At 41.9% G+C, this 17,930-nt stretch overlaps 1 protein-coding gene across 2 annotated transcripts in view; it reads left to right on the plus strand.

The window, feature by feature from the left end:
- The window catches only part of LOC145440837 (uncharacterized), a 29,724-nt gene extending 12,001 nt beyond the window's left edge, over positions 1-17,723 (plus strand). The window contains exons 16-25 of one of the 2 annotated variants that reach the window (XM_080318595.1): positions 529-645; positions 6,750-6,943; positions 7,515-7,652; positions 8,214-8,322; positions 8,389-8,702; positions 9,212-10,148; positions 10,980-11,092; positions 11,844-12,006; positions 15,610-15,682; positions 16,296-17,723. In XM_080318595.1, the coding sequence (XP_080174721.1) occupies positions 529-645; positions 6,750-6,943; positions 7,515-7,652; positions 8,214-8,322; positions 8,389-8,702; positions 9,212-10,148; positions 10,980-11,092; positions 11,844-12,006; positions 15,610-15,682; positions 16,296-16,713 (2,576 nt within the window). In that variant the 3' untranslated portion in view covers positions 16,714-17,723. Of the gene's footprint in view, positions 1-528; positions 646-6,749; positions 6,944-7,514; positions 7,653-8,213; positions 8,323-8,388; positions 8,703-9,211; positions 10,149-10,967; positions 11,093-11,843; positions 12,007-15,609; positions 15,683-16,295 lie in introns of both variants that reach the window. The other variant, XM_080318593.1, reaches the window with a different exon arrangement.
- The last annotated feature ends 207 nt before the right edge of the window (positions 17,724-17,930 follow it).

Here is a 17,930-nt window from a genome sequence, read left to right on the forward strand (position 1 = left end):
AGACATGTCAAAACTACTCAGAGGTGAGGCAGAATATGGAAGGTCGGAAGAGTATTCCAATGAGAGTTTCTTGAAGCAAATCGGGTCTAGGGGTCACTGCCATTTAGTAGTTATTCGGACGTGGTTACGTTCGAAATAGCAAAACGCATCTTTGCGGAAAACGGAAAATGATTATGAAACTACTAGTTGGTACATTTTCAAAAATTAGATTCAGTTACGGTGATACACTTCATGATCATGGGGTGTGTAGAGAGGAAGTGTTATTTGCGATAAACTAATGGATGTTGTGATGATAAGGATGCTAACTCAATTTTCTAAAATCCAAGCTCGAGGACTCGGCACCGCAAACAGCAATTTGCAGTTTGAAATACTGCAACCCTTGAGTCTGATACACCATCCGAAAAGTCCTGCCAGCCCTAATTTCAAAAAAATCCTCTCTGAATATTCTTCTTAACTCTACTTCCCTTCCGACTTGCTTATGTATTTTTTGCCCGAGATGTCCGCCAAACATGTCTTGTTTATCTTAAGCGTTTTGTGAAACCGCAAACCTGCCGAGCTTGCAGAAGAAAGTGATACAGACCGAGTGCAACATCAAGACGCCCATGTTGAAAAGAAGCCAAGTTTCCAAACTGGATCTCATAATGGGTAATTGTACTATTTATCTTTTGCCGTATGCAATTTTGCATCTTGGGTGGTGAAAGTAGCCATCGTCGTGACTCAAGTAGGAACAGTAGAAGTAACCTTGTAAATTCAATTGGAAATATAGATTTTAAAAGTAAGTAAAAAGTATTCAAAGTCTACTTTTGCCTACGAAACAAATACTGTTGAGCAGAAGTGAAAATATTTTGAAGTCGAAACCATTCAAGAAGCGTAGATCGGCAAAACCTACTTGAATACTTCGATCCAGTGTAAGTACTTTGTAACTAGCCACCTCTTATCTCATGTCCGTTGTTGAAAATCACCGTGCACAGTAATTAACAGGGTTGTAACCAAGTCACAAATCAATCTCACTTTTATAGTTTTGACTCGAATCAAGTGAGGTCATTTTCAATTCGTCACCAAGTCAGAGTCTGATCGAGTCCGAGTCGTAGTGTTATGACTAGGCAAGTTTTTGTTGCACTAAAAACCTGAGAAAGTCGCATTTATTTTTTTAATTTTAACAAAAGTTGCAGAAGTTGCATTTATGTAATTTTTTAACAATTTTTTGAAATCATGAGGGTGTGAGATACTCGAAAGGTTCCAGCAGTTTAAAATTTGCAGGGTGTCTGTTTGTTCCATTTCTTCCTTCGCTATTCAATCGATCATGGTTACATTTTTATTTACATAGGGTTCGCACAATTTACCAGTTAGTTGAGGGAGTTTCATGACTAACGGAATAGCGGGTATGCCGCATACCCGAAAAAATTGCTAGGTAAATGCGGCATACCCAGTATACCTGCGTCCGGCGCCTATGGTGGGCCGCATTGTCACTTGAAATCCATTAATGTAGTCTTTATTATAGTTTTATAGCATATTTTGCGCAATACTTGATAAAAGTTGCAGAAAAAGGTTGCATGAAAAATATAGACAAAAGTAGCAAAAAGTTGCAACATAAAACTCTTCCAAACAGATTAAAACACCATACTACATACATTATGAGTATTTACGAAGCTTCCAGAAGCTGTAAAATAAAGTTGCAAAAGTTGCAAAAACTTGCCCTAGTTATTTCTCGTCATTGTGTAGACATTTCAGTTTCGAGTTGACAGTCTTGTTGAACCCACTTTTTACAACTCTACTTCGTTATATTGAATGTTCCGCATTCATATTATAGTAATTTCCCTCACTTTTAACAGTTTCTGATCGCATTTTCAAGTACCACTACTAATAGCTGAAATATCAAATGTGTGGTAACTTTACTGTTCTTTGAAATAACAACGAAATGTCGGTCGTGGCAGTCCGGCTCTCTAGTGCTATGACTTGGTAAGAGTCATACGCAACGACTCTAGTACACGTTGAGCCAATACACAGATTGACTCGAGTCTAGTCATTCTCCATATTTTGAGAAAATGAGTCGAGTCGTCAAAAAATCGCGACTCTAATCAGACTCAACTGGAGTCATGACTCTGTTAGGTCCAATTACAAAATTAAGTAGGCCAGTCTAAGCCTGTGCCTATAAAACGAATGCCGTTAAGAAGTAGAAGTACAACCACAAAACCTATTTGAATACCTGAAAATGCTACTAGTACTTTGGTAGTGACCGCCTCTTTAGTTTCAACTAGGGTTGGTTCGGATATTTTGAATTTAACTAACCGGTTAACCGGATAATAACTGCTAAGTGAGACAATCGGTTCCACAAGGTCTGCATGAAAACGGTTCGCAAAATCATTGCACAGTGTTATTGTAGAACTATATGTACACGTACAGTACGAGCAAATACGAGAAAAATCCCCGCAAATTCAATATTCACTGCTTCTGCAACGCCCTCCTTATAAAGCGCGATGCATCAATTGTGGTATCCTATGTAGCCGGGACCAGAATTTTGTAACAAAAATTTCAGCTTCCACAGAAGTGGGCTGAATAGTAACCAGCACTTCGCAGAGGGTCTAAAAGTTGGCAGGTCGTTTCGCGGAAACTTCAACGACTTTACATTCCTTTTGACCATTCTGCTGATTAGGTTTGGAGTACTTGAAGGGCGAGTTGCTGATACTGGAATTAATGCCGACATGATACCTAGTTCTAATTAGTCTAATTCCTCCGTGAGAAATTCATGTTATCAGGCACGCAGCCAACCGAAAATTAATGGGGCGGGAGGGGGGGGGGGTGTTTGAAAAAAATGAGCGGGTCTCGATTTTATTTTTCAATTAAGTATCAGGGTCAGATCATGTCAGGTGATCCAGAAAAATTTCAAAATGTACCTCCACCATCTCAGATTGTCATTAAAATTGGCATGGTTAGAAAACTTTTACTTCTGCTTTCAAAAAAATAAATTCCATCGAAATCGGATGAGTAGAACCGAAGATATGGCCGTTTAAAAATTGCTGTTTTTGTGATCACTCAAGCGGAAAAAATGTCAGAAATTTATACATGTAATATGAATTTGCTACAATTCGTTCAAATTAGGGTTGTTGAAGGTAACACTTTCACATTTGTTCATTTATGTCCTGCTTGACACTTTTTCGCCTTCTTTGACACCTGGGGTTGCATAGTCTGACCTTTAACCTCGCTTTTTTGTTCATGTATTTGAAAATCACTCATGCGTGACTTCATTTTCGATTGCAAATATCTCTTGGTGACCAGGTGATGTCATCAAGTGTAAGGTATCATTGGAAAGCTCTTGACAAGAGCTTTTAAAAACAAAAATAACATTAGTTACTTTTGAATCGTAACATACCATAAGAGTGCCATGAAGCAAGCTTGCAAATTTATTCAAAATCCTCCCCCTTTTCAACAAGAGCAAACTCTGTAAAGCAACTCATTCGACCTTTATTCTATATACAGTACCGTGCCAAGTGTTTTATACATAAGGTAGTCAGTATAACTCAGACAGATAATTGCTGACATCAATTATGCTGACAATAATTTGAGATATTTTTGAAAATTTGAAAAAAATTTGCTACACAGTTTGAGGTGACACATAATACTTCACTCCAGAATTCACAACTGACAGGATAAGATGCGATGTTTTATGTACTCTACACAATACATTCGGGCAACGATCAGCACTAAACAATGAAAGGAACAATGACAATCAAAATAAATATAAGGTCCTGCGGGTTCATTAGTTTATACTATTAGATAATAACTATTTGCTCATATCAGATATCTATTTATCTTTGATGATATTTCTTCCAAACTTGTATGACTTTCAGTGCTGATTCCTTTGTCAGTTGGTATTGTCCCCGATTATTAAATAAACAAGGAACGTCAACTGTACACAAAATGTGCTGGAACGGTGTCCAGCAAGAATCTTTATTTTGAGGCCAGTGAAAAAACTCTGATGGGCCTTTTGGGTGCATGAATTCAACTAAGGCATCGTTGTTTGGCTTGTCAATTTCTGTGACCATGCCAATGTACCAGTTTTCATCATAAACGCAGCATACAAATTTGTTTTTGATAATTTCAATTTGAAGTACATTTTCTTGGTTTGAGTCTTCATCTAATTCAACTTCCAATACATAGTGTTTGTCTTGACTGACACGTTTTGCTCCCAGTTTGGTTGATGACAATGGCCTAAAATGATGGAATGCCCGAGTACCTTTGACTGTGGTAGCGAGCCGAAATCGCTGTTCCAAAAAAGCTCTCGTAGCATCCAATTCGTCTTTGAGCAAATTAATAAATTTTATTTTTTGGAGATTTTTCACGCAATAGGACATCATTTCTTCCACGTTCAAAAGCTGACCATTCAGTGGGCGTCTCAGACTTTCCATTGCTGTAGCTCGTTTTACAGTGCCACCAATGCCATCACATGGCGATTTACCATGGCTCGTGGCAAAAAAGGACCACGCAGCATCCACTTCGAAGTCAGCTTTGTGCTTGCACAAATTGTAAAATGATTTTCTGTTTTTGTTCTGGGCAGCGCAACCATCGCTAAAATATTCCACATTGTCCAAGTTGTGAATTGTACTTTTGAGAACTTCAATTGTCTTTTGCTGAATCAGATACACCATTACTGCATCGTGCAACAACTCTTCCGATAAAAAGCATAGATTTAAATGCAAAATATAGTTGCTTGCAGACTTGTAGTAGCAAACTACCGGGTGCACAGTGCAGCATTGGTGAGTCCAATGATACCCTTGCGCTTCATCTTGAATGTGGAAATAATTTTCCGCAAAATCCATTAATACAAGAGCTGTTTGCTGATCCATATCTTGTTTTCGTTTTTTCAAATATAAAGAATGCGAAATGTGATGATGTGGTGCTAAATCTGCAGGCTTTTTTAATATCAACTGAATAAATTCAGTTATGGTTAAGGTTTGAGTTATTAGATCAGTTCGGTCAACTGACACCCACCGTTTGAACGAAATAAGTTCATCCACATCCTCAAATTTTGAGTCAAGCAATTCCTGAACGGGTTGAAATCCGGGACAGTTTGGGCAACGCTGTAGCATGCAGTCTCTATTTTCAATATTGCAGACTGCCAATTAAAGCAAATCTTTATAAGTTTCTTCAATGCGGGCAGCATGCAGCAAAAGAAAAACATTTTGATGTATGGTACAGACGCATACGGCATGTGTTCCAGATGATCCTGCACTAACACACCATTTCGGCCTCAATTCACAAAATTTTGTGAATCCAATTTTTGCATCCGGGTTTTGCTGTTTATACAGGGTATGGAATTCTTTCAGAGTACATAAAAGTAGACGTTTTTGTTGATACACATTCTTTTTAATGCTAACTCGGTCTTTCATCCCTGGCATCAACCTGCTATGTTCGTTGTTTTCATAAAATTTCACAACTTTTTCAACTGCTCTTGTTGAAAAGGGGGAGGATTTTGAATAAATTTGCAAGCTAGCTTCATGGCGCTCTTATGGTATGTTACGATTCAAAAGTAACTGATGTTATTTTTGTTTTTAAAAGCTCTTGTCAAGAGCTTTCTAATGATACCTTACACTTGATGACATCACCTAGTCACCAAGAGATATCTGCAATTGAAAATGAAGTCAGGCGTAAGTGATTTTCAAAGACATGAACAAAATCACAAAGTTAAAGGTCAGACTATGCAACTCCAAGTGTCGAAGAAATCGAAAAAGTATCAAGCAGGATATAAATGAACAAGTGTGTAAGTGTCACTCTCAACAACCCTAATTTGACCGAAATATAGCAAATTTAAACTACATGTATAAATTTCTGATATTTTTTCCGCTTGAGCGATCACAAAAATAGCAATTTTTGGACGGTCGTAGCTTCGGTTCAAGATGACCTTTTTTGATGAAATTTGATTTTCTGAAATCAGAAAACACAGCTCTGTAAGGCAGCCTATCTTCATGACAATCCAAGATGGTGGAAATATGGCCTGTATCACCTGACATGATCTGACCCATCAGCGGAGATCAATTACGATTGCACGCACGCACATGTTTGCGAACATTAGATGTCATTCAGTTGCACGATGTCACACTCACAATCGTTAATCAGAATACACTTAACGGCAAATCGTCACCACGCCATCGAGAGATAGGAGCCAACCCATGCTAGGCCCAAGACGCGATGGTTAGGTAAGCGATGATATCGTTCGTAGGCCTATTGCAGATGCGATTGTGTAGGCAGCGATAACATCGTGAGCACCAAGCCAATGCAGATGTGATTGTGCAGACCAGCGGTGGAATAGTGTGCAGACTGCACAGGGCCTATTGCAGATGCGATTCTTCAATCCAGCGGAACTATAGGCTTGTTGAAGACACGATAAATCAAGCCAGAGACGATAGCCGAGCTCGCGGCAATCAATGACATAATTTAACGATATTCTCAGTGGGAGATCTCGTCGCGATCTTCTCAGCAGGAGATCGCGTTGCGTTACATTGTGCATTGTGCACAGACGCATCTCGCCAATTGGCAACACGCTTCTCGCTAATCGGCCGCCCGCAACACTGAGTACGACTTATTGAAGCTTACTAAAAAGTGTAAAACGCATTAGCAACGATATTCTTTTATCCGGTTAACCGGCAAAATTACATCCGGATATCGGATATCAAAAAAACCTGCGGTTTACGGGTTAACCGCTATCCGGATAATCCAACCCTAGTTTCAACAAGCTTTTTCTTTTGGTTCAGAAAAATGGCGGTCGAAAATGGTAAAGCTCGTGCATCTGTCGACGGACCCGATTTTCGGCGCAAATTTGAAAGAGGAGTTTGAGAAACAGCAGAAGCGGCACGATATCCTCAAGGAAAGCGCCGTGCGTCTGCGACAGGACTTGAAGTCTCTGGCGTCCGACAACAAACGTTTGGCCAAGATGCATCTCGGGAAGGTGCGGGTTTTTTGGGGAGGCGTTTTCGCGTTTTAATTCTCTATTTTTGTCACTGTCACTAGTGAAGTCGGCACTTAGCGGCCCTTAGTACTAACCCCAACCAAATTTTCTGAGTGCCGTATGTTACAATTCATTTTCGAATGTATCAACACAATATCGATGCATCGTTTTATAATAATAATTATTACATTTTAAATGCTAAATACACAACTTTAAAATTCAACGATGCCAAATTCATCAAGTGCAGTATGTCAGCGTATATCAACAATCCTTGCTGGTGACGTCATATTTTGTGTTACGATTGTTGATATACACTGTTCTTTTGAATTCTTTTTTAGTTGCTAACGATTACCCCTGACGAGTGTCAGCCGAAAATATTCGGGTTCATTTCAATATGAACATACCCTTCAACTGTATATTGAAGTTCTGTACCTCCAAGAAGCTGTTCAAAGTATTAATACAATATCGATGCGTCGATTTTTTAATATTGATAGTTATTACATTTCTAATGCCAATTTCACCAAGTGCCGATTTTAACATGCCACATTTACTGATTACCTGAATCTCGCAGCTGAAAATGCTGACTACGCGGCCGGAGGAACTGTACAGCTATCTGAACACGGAACGGGCGCGGAATCTCACCGTTCACAGCTACCTGCATCAGATCAATACCAATCTGCAACGAGTTGAGGAGGAGAGCAATATTCTGGTGAGATATCGTGTTCGATTTCCGATCGGAGCGATTTGTAAACTGTTTCTAGTGTGGGCTGCCGCTGATCTTTGTGTTCCTTATTCTGTTTTTCAATATTTTTATTTTTAAACTGCCCTGCTCCTGGGGGCGCCTGCTACATTATTTCCAAGTCAAAGTGTCTTGTGGATGATTGTCTGCAATGGTTATGTGATCACAGGTCACAGGTAGTAACTGCCCCTGACCTCTGATAAAAACAAATAGCTTGGAGCCGCCTTTTCAATTTTTGAAGTGTAAATCTGCGCAAACCAGTCAAATCTTATCGCTGGTCTGTTAACATAGGCCAGGCCGGGTCAGACCTAAGACTCGATTACTAACACTGGTATCTGTGACTTCCCTGCTAGTCTGGGCTGGGATAGCATGTATGGTGATGCAAGACTTAGGAAGCTTTACAAGGCTGTTTTTTCACCTTCCTTGTGCACTGGCATATGCACATCATTCGCTCATCTGTTACGAGTCTGAGTCTGTGTATATGCCGCAAAAACATGAAGGACAAAAATGTACAATGCCTTATTTCGATAGATTGGGGGAAAAAAGCGGAAGACGCATCTTAACGATTTAAAATCGCAAGGAGTCAGCTCCTTGTCGGACATCATAGCCGCGTTGGATCAAAACCTATCCGATCGAAACAGTAAGCGACACTGTAGCTAAGCACTGTGTTGGATTCTGAAGGAGATCTTGCTCGATATTCCTTAAGATACCGGGAACAACTGCGGCCTCATCCAACTGCAAGCCGGGCAATCGATCATGGTGCAGGCGAACAACACCCCAGACTATTTTCATCAACCATCCGCACTACCTCGCAAAATCGTGTCGGAACCTTCGAGCCTGCCGACGTCTCTGCTACCTCCCGACGTGTCCAGAAAAAGCGTCGATTTCCCGGAAGGCGTTCCCAACGCAAAGTCGGAGGAGTTGACAAAGTCCATTTTGCAAATGTTTGAGAGCGGGCGTCTGCGCAGCCCTGGCGACGAAGAACCGCTCAACCCCCAGGCAAAGGCTATCGTGCAAGAGGTGGGGTTGCATGCGTGCTTTAGTTGTCATCGGAGATCTTCCTTATACTCGGGTGTGTTACGGGGCCTGTAGACCAGACTTGGGCAACTATAAGATTTTCAGCATTTCCTAATTGGATTGGAATTGAAGTTAGTTTTTTCCGAATCAGACTATACTGAATTATAGCTACACATGTTTTCTTAGATTTGAATAAGGATTACTTAACAAAACCATCGACGTAATTGAATGAAGTTCAGTTAATTCTCATTAGCATCAGAATTTTCGCCGTTTTCGAGAAAACCTGAACATAGATTAGAATTGAAACATTTCACAAGTTAAATTAGAATAGAATGTCGAAACGGTATGGTTTTTCGATAAAATAATAGTCTCGATGCGAAGGCAAGGCGAGTATTTACGCGTACCCGTAAAAATATTCCTTATGCTGAGCCTGTGGGCGTATGCGGATTGTATTATTGAGTGTTGCAAATTCTAGTTTATTATTCTGTTTTGACGACCCATCTTGGCTTCAGGTTGTCAGCAGCTATCGGAGCATGATGCGAACCAAGACGAAGCCAGGCAAGGACCCAACGTGTAACACGTCACCCCGGAAACCAGAAAAGAAACCCCCAAAGATCCCTTCGCCCGCCAAAGCCATCAAAGACTGCAGACCCGCGTCGGCAGAAAGGCCCCCGCTGTCCCCAGTAACACCCCCGCCCGCGGGCCAGAAAGATGCGCCCAGTCACTGTGAAATGCGGGACTCTAAATCTGACGTGCCGGGGCCCCCCGACAGACACCCGCCTCATTTTAATATACAGAGTTTAGTTTACAAAGCGAAAAGCATGGCGGGTAGAACCGGGGCGGTTCATAATTATCCCGGTAAATTCAACCATCCCTCTCCGGTGTCGGCCGCTGTTAAAATAGAAAAGCCGGACACTTCCGCGGGGCGGTCCGCCCCACTGAAACAGACTGCCCCGCCAAATTTCGACACTTTGGGACATAGTTTAGGTTCGATACCGGCCCATGCACCGCTGAGCAAGAGTTACCCGGGCGCGTACGCTCACCCAGCCCTAGACGCAAGGTGTGGCGTTATACAGACGCCTGTCATGTCCCCAGTGGCGGTTTCCTCTGGCCAGACTGGTCCGGTGGCGTACGGAAAATACCCAACCGCTTCAGTACCTCTCATGATGTCGGCCTTGTCATTTAACCCGACACCTACAGACTCGAGGCCCACCGGGGCGTCTTTTCCGGGTAGAGCGCCGTCTCCGAACAAGCGGACCGGGGATGATATTTTGAGAAAATCACCGGGTCGGTCCCCGGCGAAAAAAATACGGCAGGACGCGGTGCCGCTGACCGTACGCATTCCTCCAAAGGTTGACCCGGGCAGGAGCTATTCTCCGGTTACGCCGTCCGAATCTGATGCGGCGAGCGGGTCGGGGCTGCGCGAGACGAAGTCCCGGTTGGAATCGAGTAAGTGAACCTCTCGCAGAGGTGGTCAGAGTTAAGTCAAGTCGCGTCAGTTTCAAATCGCTTTTTTAAGAAATTCCTTGGTGATAACAAAGTCCTCGCTTTCATATTATACTCACCTCTCTCACTCTTAACATGTTTATTCAAACAGATAAATAGTTTCTGGTCCTATTTTTCAAGTATCGGCCCCGATACACTAAACTTGAATCAAGTCATATGGAATGTCTTGGGTTGAATGACTACATCGAGTCGTGTGTAATGATTTGAGTCCATGGCAAGTTTCCTGTCGGTCTGCTAGATATATCTCAATTACAAGAAGCAAGAAATTAGGCGCTTGTCCGTTAATCAGGAAGGGAGATTTTACGTTTATTTAAAGGTGTGGGACATATGGTTCGTATGGTATCGCAATAGAGAGTTCGTGGTCTAATGGTGCGAGTGCTGTAAGAAATTGTTTGAAAGTAGTCCAGAACTTGTTTCCGACAAGTTTATGCGAAAGCTACGGAGGGTTTTAAAGAAACGTTAATTTACGACAGTGCAATAAAGCGACGTTTTGCAGTATTAATAGAGCCAATACCAAATAGCAAATTTATCACAATCGGGTGACCTTGTATAGAACCGCGTATAAATATCTATTATTTTATCAAAGAGACATTAGACAATTTGTTCAAAAGTTTTACCAGTCCAGAAGGTCCAAATACATAACCGCCCGAGTAAGTAGCGCTAGCAGGCGTTCAACGTTGAAGGTAGTGGCACTTCGTTACTGACCACCTCTGCCATGTTGTCGTTGAGTTTGGATCTAACTCTCAGCGCTTTATCTGCAAGATTCGGCTACAGATTCTGCGTCGGAGAACGAGGACGAGCGTCGGAGTTACCTCAGGGCCGGCCCTCACCCGGTTCGTAAGAAGCAGGAGGGTCTGCCGAGTGCGGAAGGGGACGTCGGGGACAAGGTGATTTCATTTTGGGTATTTGTTTGTCGTTGTGTTATTGGAAAGAATTCTGGTTACATTCACGGGACTTTGCGCGCGGAATGCTGTGAAATTGGATCAATTAAACGGTTTTTAAACAATGAAAAAGTGGAATTTTACAATACAGCCACAAAATTGCCAAATTTTTTGCGCTCGAAGATTTTCAACTGTCGAAATGATTCAAGGGGAATAAATTTGGCAAGACGAACGTATTATTTGTAGCGGCAAAGAAAACCTTGTACAAATTCAGTGATGGATAAGACACCACTGAGTCCACTGATGGTCGCCTGATATTTGAGCGATGCGAGTGTCGCATGCGATGCTGGCGTGTATGTCTTTATTACCCCTAAGCTTAACCGTCACCTACAAGCTCGAGTGTCACGTGCCAAAGGGGTCGAATTAGTCGTCGCTGCTCTAGTAGATGTGAATTTCTACTCGGTTACAAGCAGGACTAGCAATTACCGAGACCCATCAAAACTAATTCATGAATGTAGATGGTGGAATATCTGAAAAATATTGGAGCGAGTGGTTTCTAAAAGTAGGTCACATGCTCGCTTTACCTGTTGCAATTGAGCCAAATTTGATATGCAGAGTTAGCCGAATTAAAAATTTTATCGAAAAGCTTGAAAATATGCAGAAAGGTTCTTGTTGAACAGACCTACTCTTCACGGGTCTCCCTGGTGCTAGGTAATTGGAGCTAGGCCTGTATTAAAATGTCCCTTCGTTTCGTCAGACGTCGAATGGCGATCATGGCAGTACGCAAGACGAGCAAATGGGATCGCCGAACGCTGCAGCTGTTACAGCGTGGCCGATGACAAAGAAGCAAATGGCGCTCAAGCACAAGACCTCGTCGCATTCTCCAGAAGCCGGATCTCCGAAAGCGCCCGTCGTGAATGGTACGTAGTTCTGGTAAAGTGTTGACAGCTAGGTTTTCGTCGTGGCAAGATGGAATTGAGCGGAGGCTAGAGCAGGGGTGGGCAATTGTATTCCTCCGCCGGCCAAATGAGAAGTAAGAAATACGTTGGCGGGCCGAGTGAAAAAATTCAGCTATATTCTCCAGCGTATTTTAATTTTATTTTCTAAATTACATTGTTAATGAATGCTGCTCAGTGAGTGTGTTGATATTAGGTAACGACAAATATCTATTTGCCGTCATGATTCTAAATCATGTTAATATCTTGTTAAAAATGCTCCATTTTAACTCTCTTTCAACTCCTATCAACGTTCTTCTATTGAGACTCTCAAACTTTTTAGGCGCGCCTCCCTTTAGGATAGTGAACAATTTCACGCCCCCTTATCATGATATCACAAAATATTAAAAAGTGCAACCAGAATGCTAGCAATCCCAACGGATAGTTTGATGGCACAGAAGATTATGGCTGTTGATCAGAGAATTCTGAAAAAAGTAGGACAATACACAGAGAAATACCTATAAGCAGGGGGTATATCGTGCAAAACTTTTTTTTTCACTGAACTTCGGCTGCGCGCCACCCTTCCGATGCTTTCACGTCCTTCCGTTCGAGAACCACTGCACTGAAATGCATATGCAATAGTACAAAGCTTGTTTTCTTGGTCGCTGCCTTCTGAGCACTGTGCAGCTTGAATAAATAGCCTTTATGTTGAGCGATGCTTGCAGTTTTTCTCAATTCAGCCCTCCCTTGACCGAGTGTTTCGTGTTTCTGTCATAAAACCGACTTTAATTGAAATCCTTCATCTCAGCGACATGCTCGGCAAAAACTGAAAGGACGGTTTTACCCCCGACTCCAGTTGATGATCATTTAGTTCTCAAAATTCTAAATCTAAACCTTCGAATTTCAGTTTTCGGCTTCATTTTTTTGGCTTGCCCGGTAATCCTTTATGAGTGATTGATATGATGAGTCATAAGTAATCGTGAGCACTGATTGACCTGTCTTGCGAATTAGGGATTTGATTGAAACACATACCGTATAATGCGTAGTGCGACAATGGTAACAAGGAAGATTTGAACTAAACTATATGGAATGAGTAATTTCTTGTGACTTCAATTGCTGCTGATAGTTTGCCACATTGCTTTAATTTGAATCTGGATTGCGCGTACGAGGTACGTAGGCAGCGTAGTCGTGGCATAATATTGAACAGGCTACAAAGTGAACGAATTTCCTGTTCATTTGATTCAGCCTATGGTTGTAGTCATTCAAAAAGCAATTTTTGTTTTGAATTCCAAGCAACCTTTCGCGGGCCGCACAGAATAGCTTCGCGGGCCGCATTTGGCCCGTGGGCCGCACTTTGCCCAGGTTTGCGCTAGAGCAGAGGTCTCAAACTCAAATGCGCTCGCTAGCCAATTTTCCAGTTTTTGACGACGCCGCGGGCTGCAGCATCAATAGGGGTATTCTATGTCATTCCCAAGTAGGCCTTATTTGACGGGATGAAATTGCCCTATTCAAAAGCAGCCGACCTAACATACTGACATTCAACACACATCGCAAAAATGTGATTTACGTTTGTAGCAATTTGGACCTAGCACGAAAATTATGATCACATTTATAACTATTTGAATAGGATTGCCGTTGTACTTGATAGATAATAATTATAAGATATAGACACCATGCGGATGGACAAATACATGATGTCATCATAAAAGCTATCGCGTTATAATTTTGAAGCTACTATGAATATTTTGAATTTAACAGATTGATAATAGATATTGATCAGATATCACAGCATTTAGGGTTGAGCAGTGTAGCTCAATCCAGGATTGGGGTACACTCCTGATAACTGGGCTATTAATCTCATGATTGTCCTTGGTCAAATACCGTGGAATATTGGGGCATATAAACAACAATATAAATATGTAAATGAATGTGTCATAGTAATAAAATGTCGGAACGCCGAACATCGCAACATCGTTGGAGCGTACCACTGCGGTATTCAGTACCTTTAAGTGGCCTAAATAACATGGTTATAGGGACCCAAGATGTAACTAACAGATTGCCAATTGTTGCCATAACGACTTGCTTAGATAGCGGAATACCAAACTATACTACCTTCTGATCTATTACTCTTCCCCGTGACACGTGAATATAGTTTGTTGCGTCCATATATTTGTAACCAAGTTACGGCGTTCCGAGTCCACTTGAGTCACTCTCATTTTGTCATCGAGTCTGCCGGAGTCCGAGTAATTCTACGAAAGTTCGCGTCCAAGTCACAACAACTTACAAATTTCAGTCACGAATCATCTAAGGGTCCGGTTTTATCATCATGAATTGGAAATGTGGCGAAATAGTGAATCTTTTGCAGCATGGTAGCGTTTGCAATTGATGTGATGGTGAAGTATGATGAATAGTTTCAGGCTCTCGGAGCAATTTGAGAAGGAATTTTAACTTTTAAACCTAAAAAGATATATATCTGTCACTTATATATTGTCAAATACTTGAAAATCTAAAATGTCTTCGCGGGCCGCACAGAATGATTTGGCGGGCCGCGTGTTTGAGACCTCTGCGCTAGAGAGACTTCAGGGTCTAGTTTGCCATATCATCAGGGTTGTCATACACCGTCTATATAAAAAACTAGGTTGTCCTTATTTTTCATAGTTGTACATCTGTTTTGAAGGGTTATGTCCGATCAAACTGCAATGTCTTTCTTCTCCGATCTGTACTGATTTTTAAGGGCAATGTATGATATAACTGCGCTGTCCTTAGTTTTCAGATCTGTCCCGATTATTTATTGAAATGCGATGTTTGAGAAAACTGCATTGTCCTTATTTCTCAGATTTGTCCCGAATATTTATTGAAATCCGATGTTTGAGAAAACTGCATTGTCTTTATTTCTCAGATTTGTCCCGAATATTTATTGAAATCCGATGTTTGAGAAAACTGCATTGTCCTTATTTCTCAAATTTGTCCCGATTATTTATTGAAATGCGATGTTTGAAAAAAAACTGCATCGTCCTTGTTTCTCAGATTTGTGTCCTTATTTTGTCCATATTTGTGTCAAGTTTGTCTTTATTTTCGGCGATGACTCCGTGATCAGGACAGGTTGAAAGCTTTCGCGTTAGTGGGCTACTGGGTAAAAGTGCTGACTTTCTTGTTATGTTTGGGATGTCTAGTTCTTTTTTTCCACATCTATAGCCATACTGCGTATCTGTTAGTAACTGTTTTGATCCCGTTTGCGAATTCGGAAATGGTCAGCAACAAACCACTTCAAGACTTGGTCAAATCATTAATGTAGTTAGTTGACGGTCAACTAAATACTGTTTTTGAGTAGTTCTAGTTCTAGTTGTGAGTTTTGAAATGAGTAGTTCTAGTAATATTTCTAGTAGCGAAAAATGTGGCCCCCCCCTAAGTCTAAATTTGTCTTATCTTATTCCTCTCTGTAGCGGATTGCGCAAGTGTCACCGGTGTCATATCTATTGTTTTACTTTTCCCCTACCCACATTCACTGCACGTGTGCTTTTTGGTGGCGATTAATGCCCAAGGGAGTGTGCGACTTGACGTTCATTTATTCATTTGATTGTCTCACAGTTCAAGCTCCCGCGAGGAAGGCCGCAGCAGAAATGGATTCACAAAAACCGGGGAAATATCAATCATTGAAAACGTGGGTGGATTTTTTATTGCCTTGCGTCAAACTCGTTAGGGCGAAAGCTCGCAGCGGTGTTGAATCTGTCGTGTTACTCGGCATTTTGCCTACTTCGTTGGTAATTTTTCCAACTAACAGATTTATCAAATAAGTGTTTGCCAATGGCAGAATCCATGGCCTTTGCATGTTCATTGAGCTTACGCGATCCCTTCGCCTTGATTATTTGAAATTTCATGCCAGTGGCATGTTTGGTGATGCGTCAGTGAATATGCAATGTGCTTTCCAATTCTCTACCAGCTGCTGGCGATTACCCCTGACGAGTGTCAGCCAAAAATAATTGGGTTTATTTCAGTATGAATATATTTTTCAATTGTATACCAATGTTTGTATAGCCTATTAAAGTTCTGTACCTGTAAGAAGTTCTACTGAATATATGCGACCCAACAACCAAATCTACGTTTTGAAACTATTTACTCGAATACGAGTACTTTTCCCGCCTTTCATTTTATCCTTCCGCTTGAATTAGTTTTGAGATGTCTTTGAAACTGTTGCTAATACTCTTGATTGAGTAGAAATTTATGACGTTACTTCTACTCGAGTAGTACTTTGCTAACCTCTGCCTATTCAACAGTAAAGCAATCGGCGCTGAAGCGAAAGCCGTAAGCCAACAAGCAGCCTACCACCAGATGTTCGGTATGGACAACGCCAGCGCGGTGTGGAACTATTACACCCGGCTGGGACAGTCGCCGTGGAACCTAGCCGGGGCGCCCGACCCCACCCAGGCGTACTACTACCCCTACCACCCGTACAACGTACCGCTGCAGCACGTTCTTCACTACCAAAACTCTCTCAGCGCTATGGCGGCGTTGCCCCAGCAAACGCACGACGCGACCAAGGCATGGTCGGCGCAGTCGGCCTCGGTTTCGACCCATCCAAAATCCGGAAACGGGGTCCAGCGGGGTTCCAAACAGCACGGCGACCCGGGAATTTCGCCGGCGCCTTCGAGCGGCGCCTACGCTCAAAAGCGAGACGACGACTCGTCTGTGTGATTAATACGTTTAGGACTGGGCATGATGAAGTGCCTGATTGACTTGATCCTGAATCGAGTATAGGGCTTCTAGTTTTTGAAAGATGCGGAAAGTTCAAATATGTCCTTTTAGGTTCCACACACGAGATGTCATTTGGAATTTTTTCAATAATGTCAGGTCTACATCACATTGAAGTTTATTTGGTAATTTTTCGACCATATACCTATTTCATCGTACTTCGTCACAATGCTGGGGGTGAATCATGATCTCACAGATATCTCGCGTATCTCAGATATCTACATGTATCGTGTGATGCGATACGTCCAATCCGGGTTTAATCCTTTCGAAACCAAAATTTTTGTTCATAAATTCACTATTTGTGGTGAGGAGCGTGCAATTCTCAGTTCTCGAAAAAATTATTTCTCACTACTCCGAGTTATTAAAATTCATGCTCGATTCAGATTTGAGTGCGGGAATCATTGTGCTCAGCCCTAGTTTTCACTTTTCGTTGCGTTTGTGAGAGAGAGTTTTCGTTCTATTCTTCATCCGTGGTTCGCCTCGCCGGTAAAGCGCCGAGATAATCTTTTTATCGTTATTTATATATTTGATATTAACGTTACTGTTGGGTTCTCGACTACGGAGCCCGCGTGTCCATGCGATTTTAACTGCTCGGTGCCTGATTACGACTAGTTTCTTCACGACACGCGCTCGCTCTATCTATCTCTATTTCTAGTACAAATTCTATGCCCTATTGGCTCCTTTGGCCTATTTTTTTACTTGTGAGCCGCGCTCGGAAGGGGACCGCGCGAAATCGATGGCCTGTGGGATTGCGACAGTGCCTTTTTAATCTAGTGCGGCGTGTCGAGACGAGCGTGTGAACGATGTGGGATCGTGTCGTATGGGTCGTTTTGTTTTGTTACTACCGAAATTGATCGTGGCCGGTTGTGTTCTCGTTGACGAGTCTTTCGTAGAATTGGTTATAGTTGTTGGTTACCGTTTCACTATTTGGTAATGTATCGTCTGTTTTTCGATTGACGCCGAGTCTTGGGGTTGGGATGGGCGGCTAGGTTTTGTGATTGATGCAGGGGCAGTGTTCAGATATAGTCTTAACTTCGATTTGGAAATGGTTTTTAGTCGGTGCAAATTTTTGACTCCAGCCTTTAGTAATTCGAAATTCTTGAAGCGCAAATTTATGAGGTTGCGTCTGAAATTTTTAGAATTCTAGACGCAAGTATTTT

This window comes from Botryllus schlosseri, chromosome 6, assembly GCF_051294905.1.
Source record: "Botryllus schlosseri isolate E-star chromosome 6, Bs_hap1, whole genome shotgun sequence".
Taxonomy (NCBI): Eukaryota; Metazoa; Chordata; class Ascidiacea; order Stolidobranchia; family Styelidae; genus Botryllus; species Botryllus schlosseri.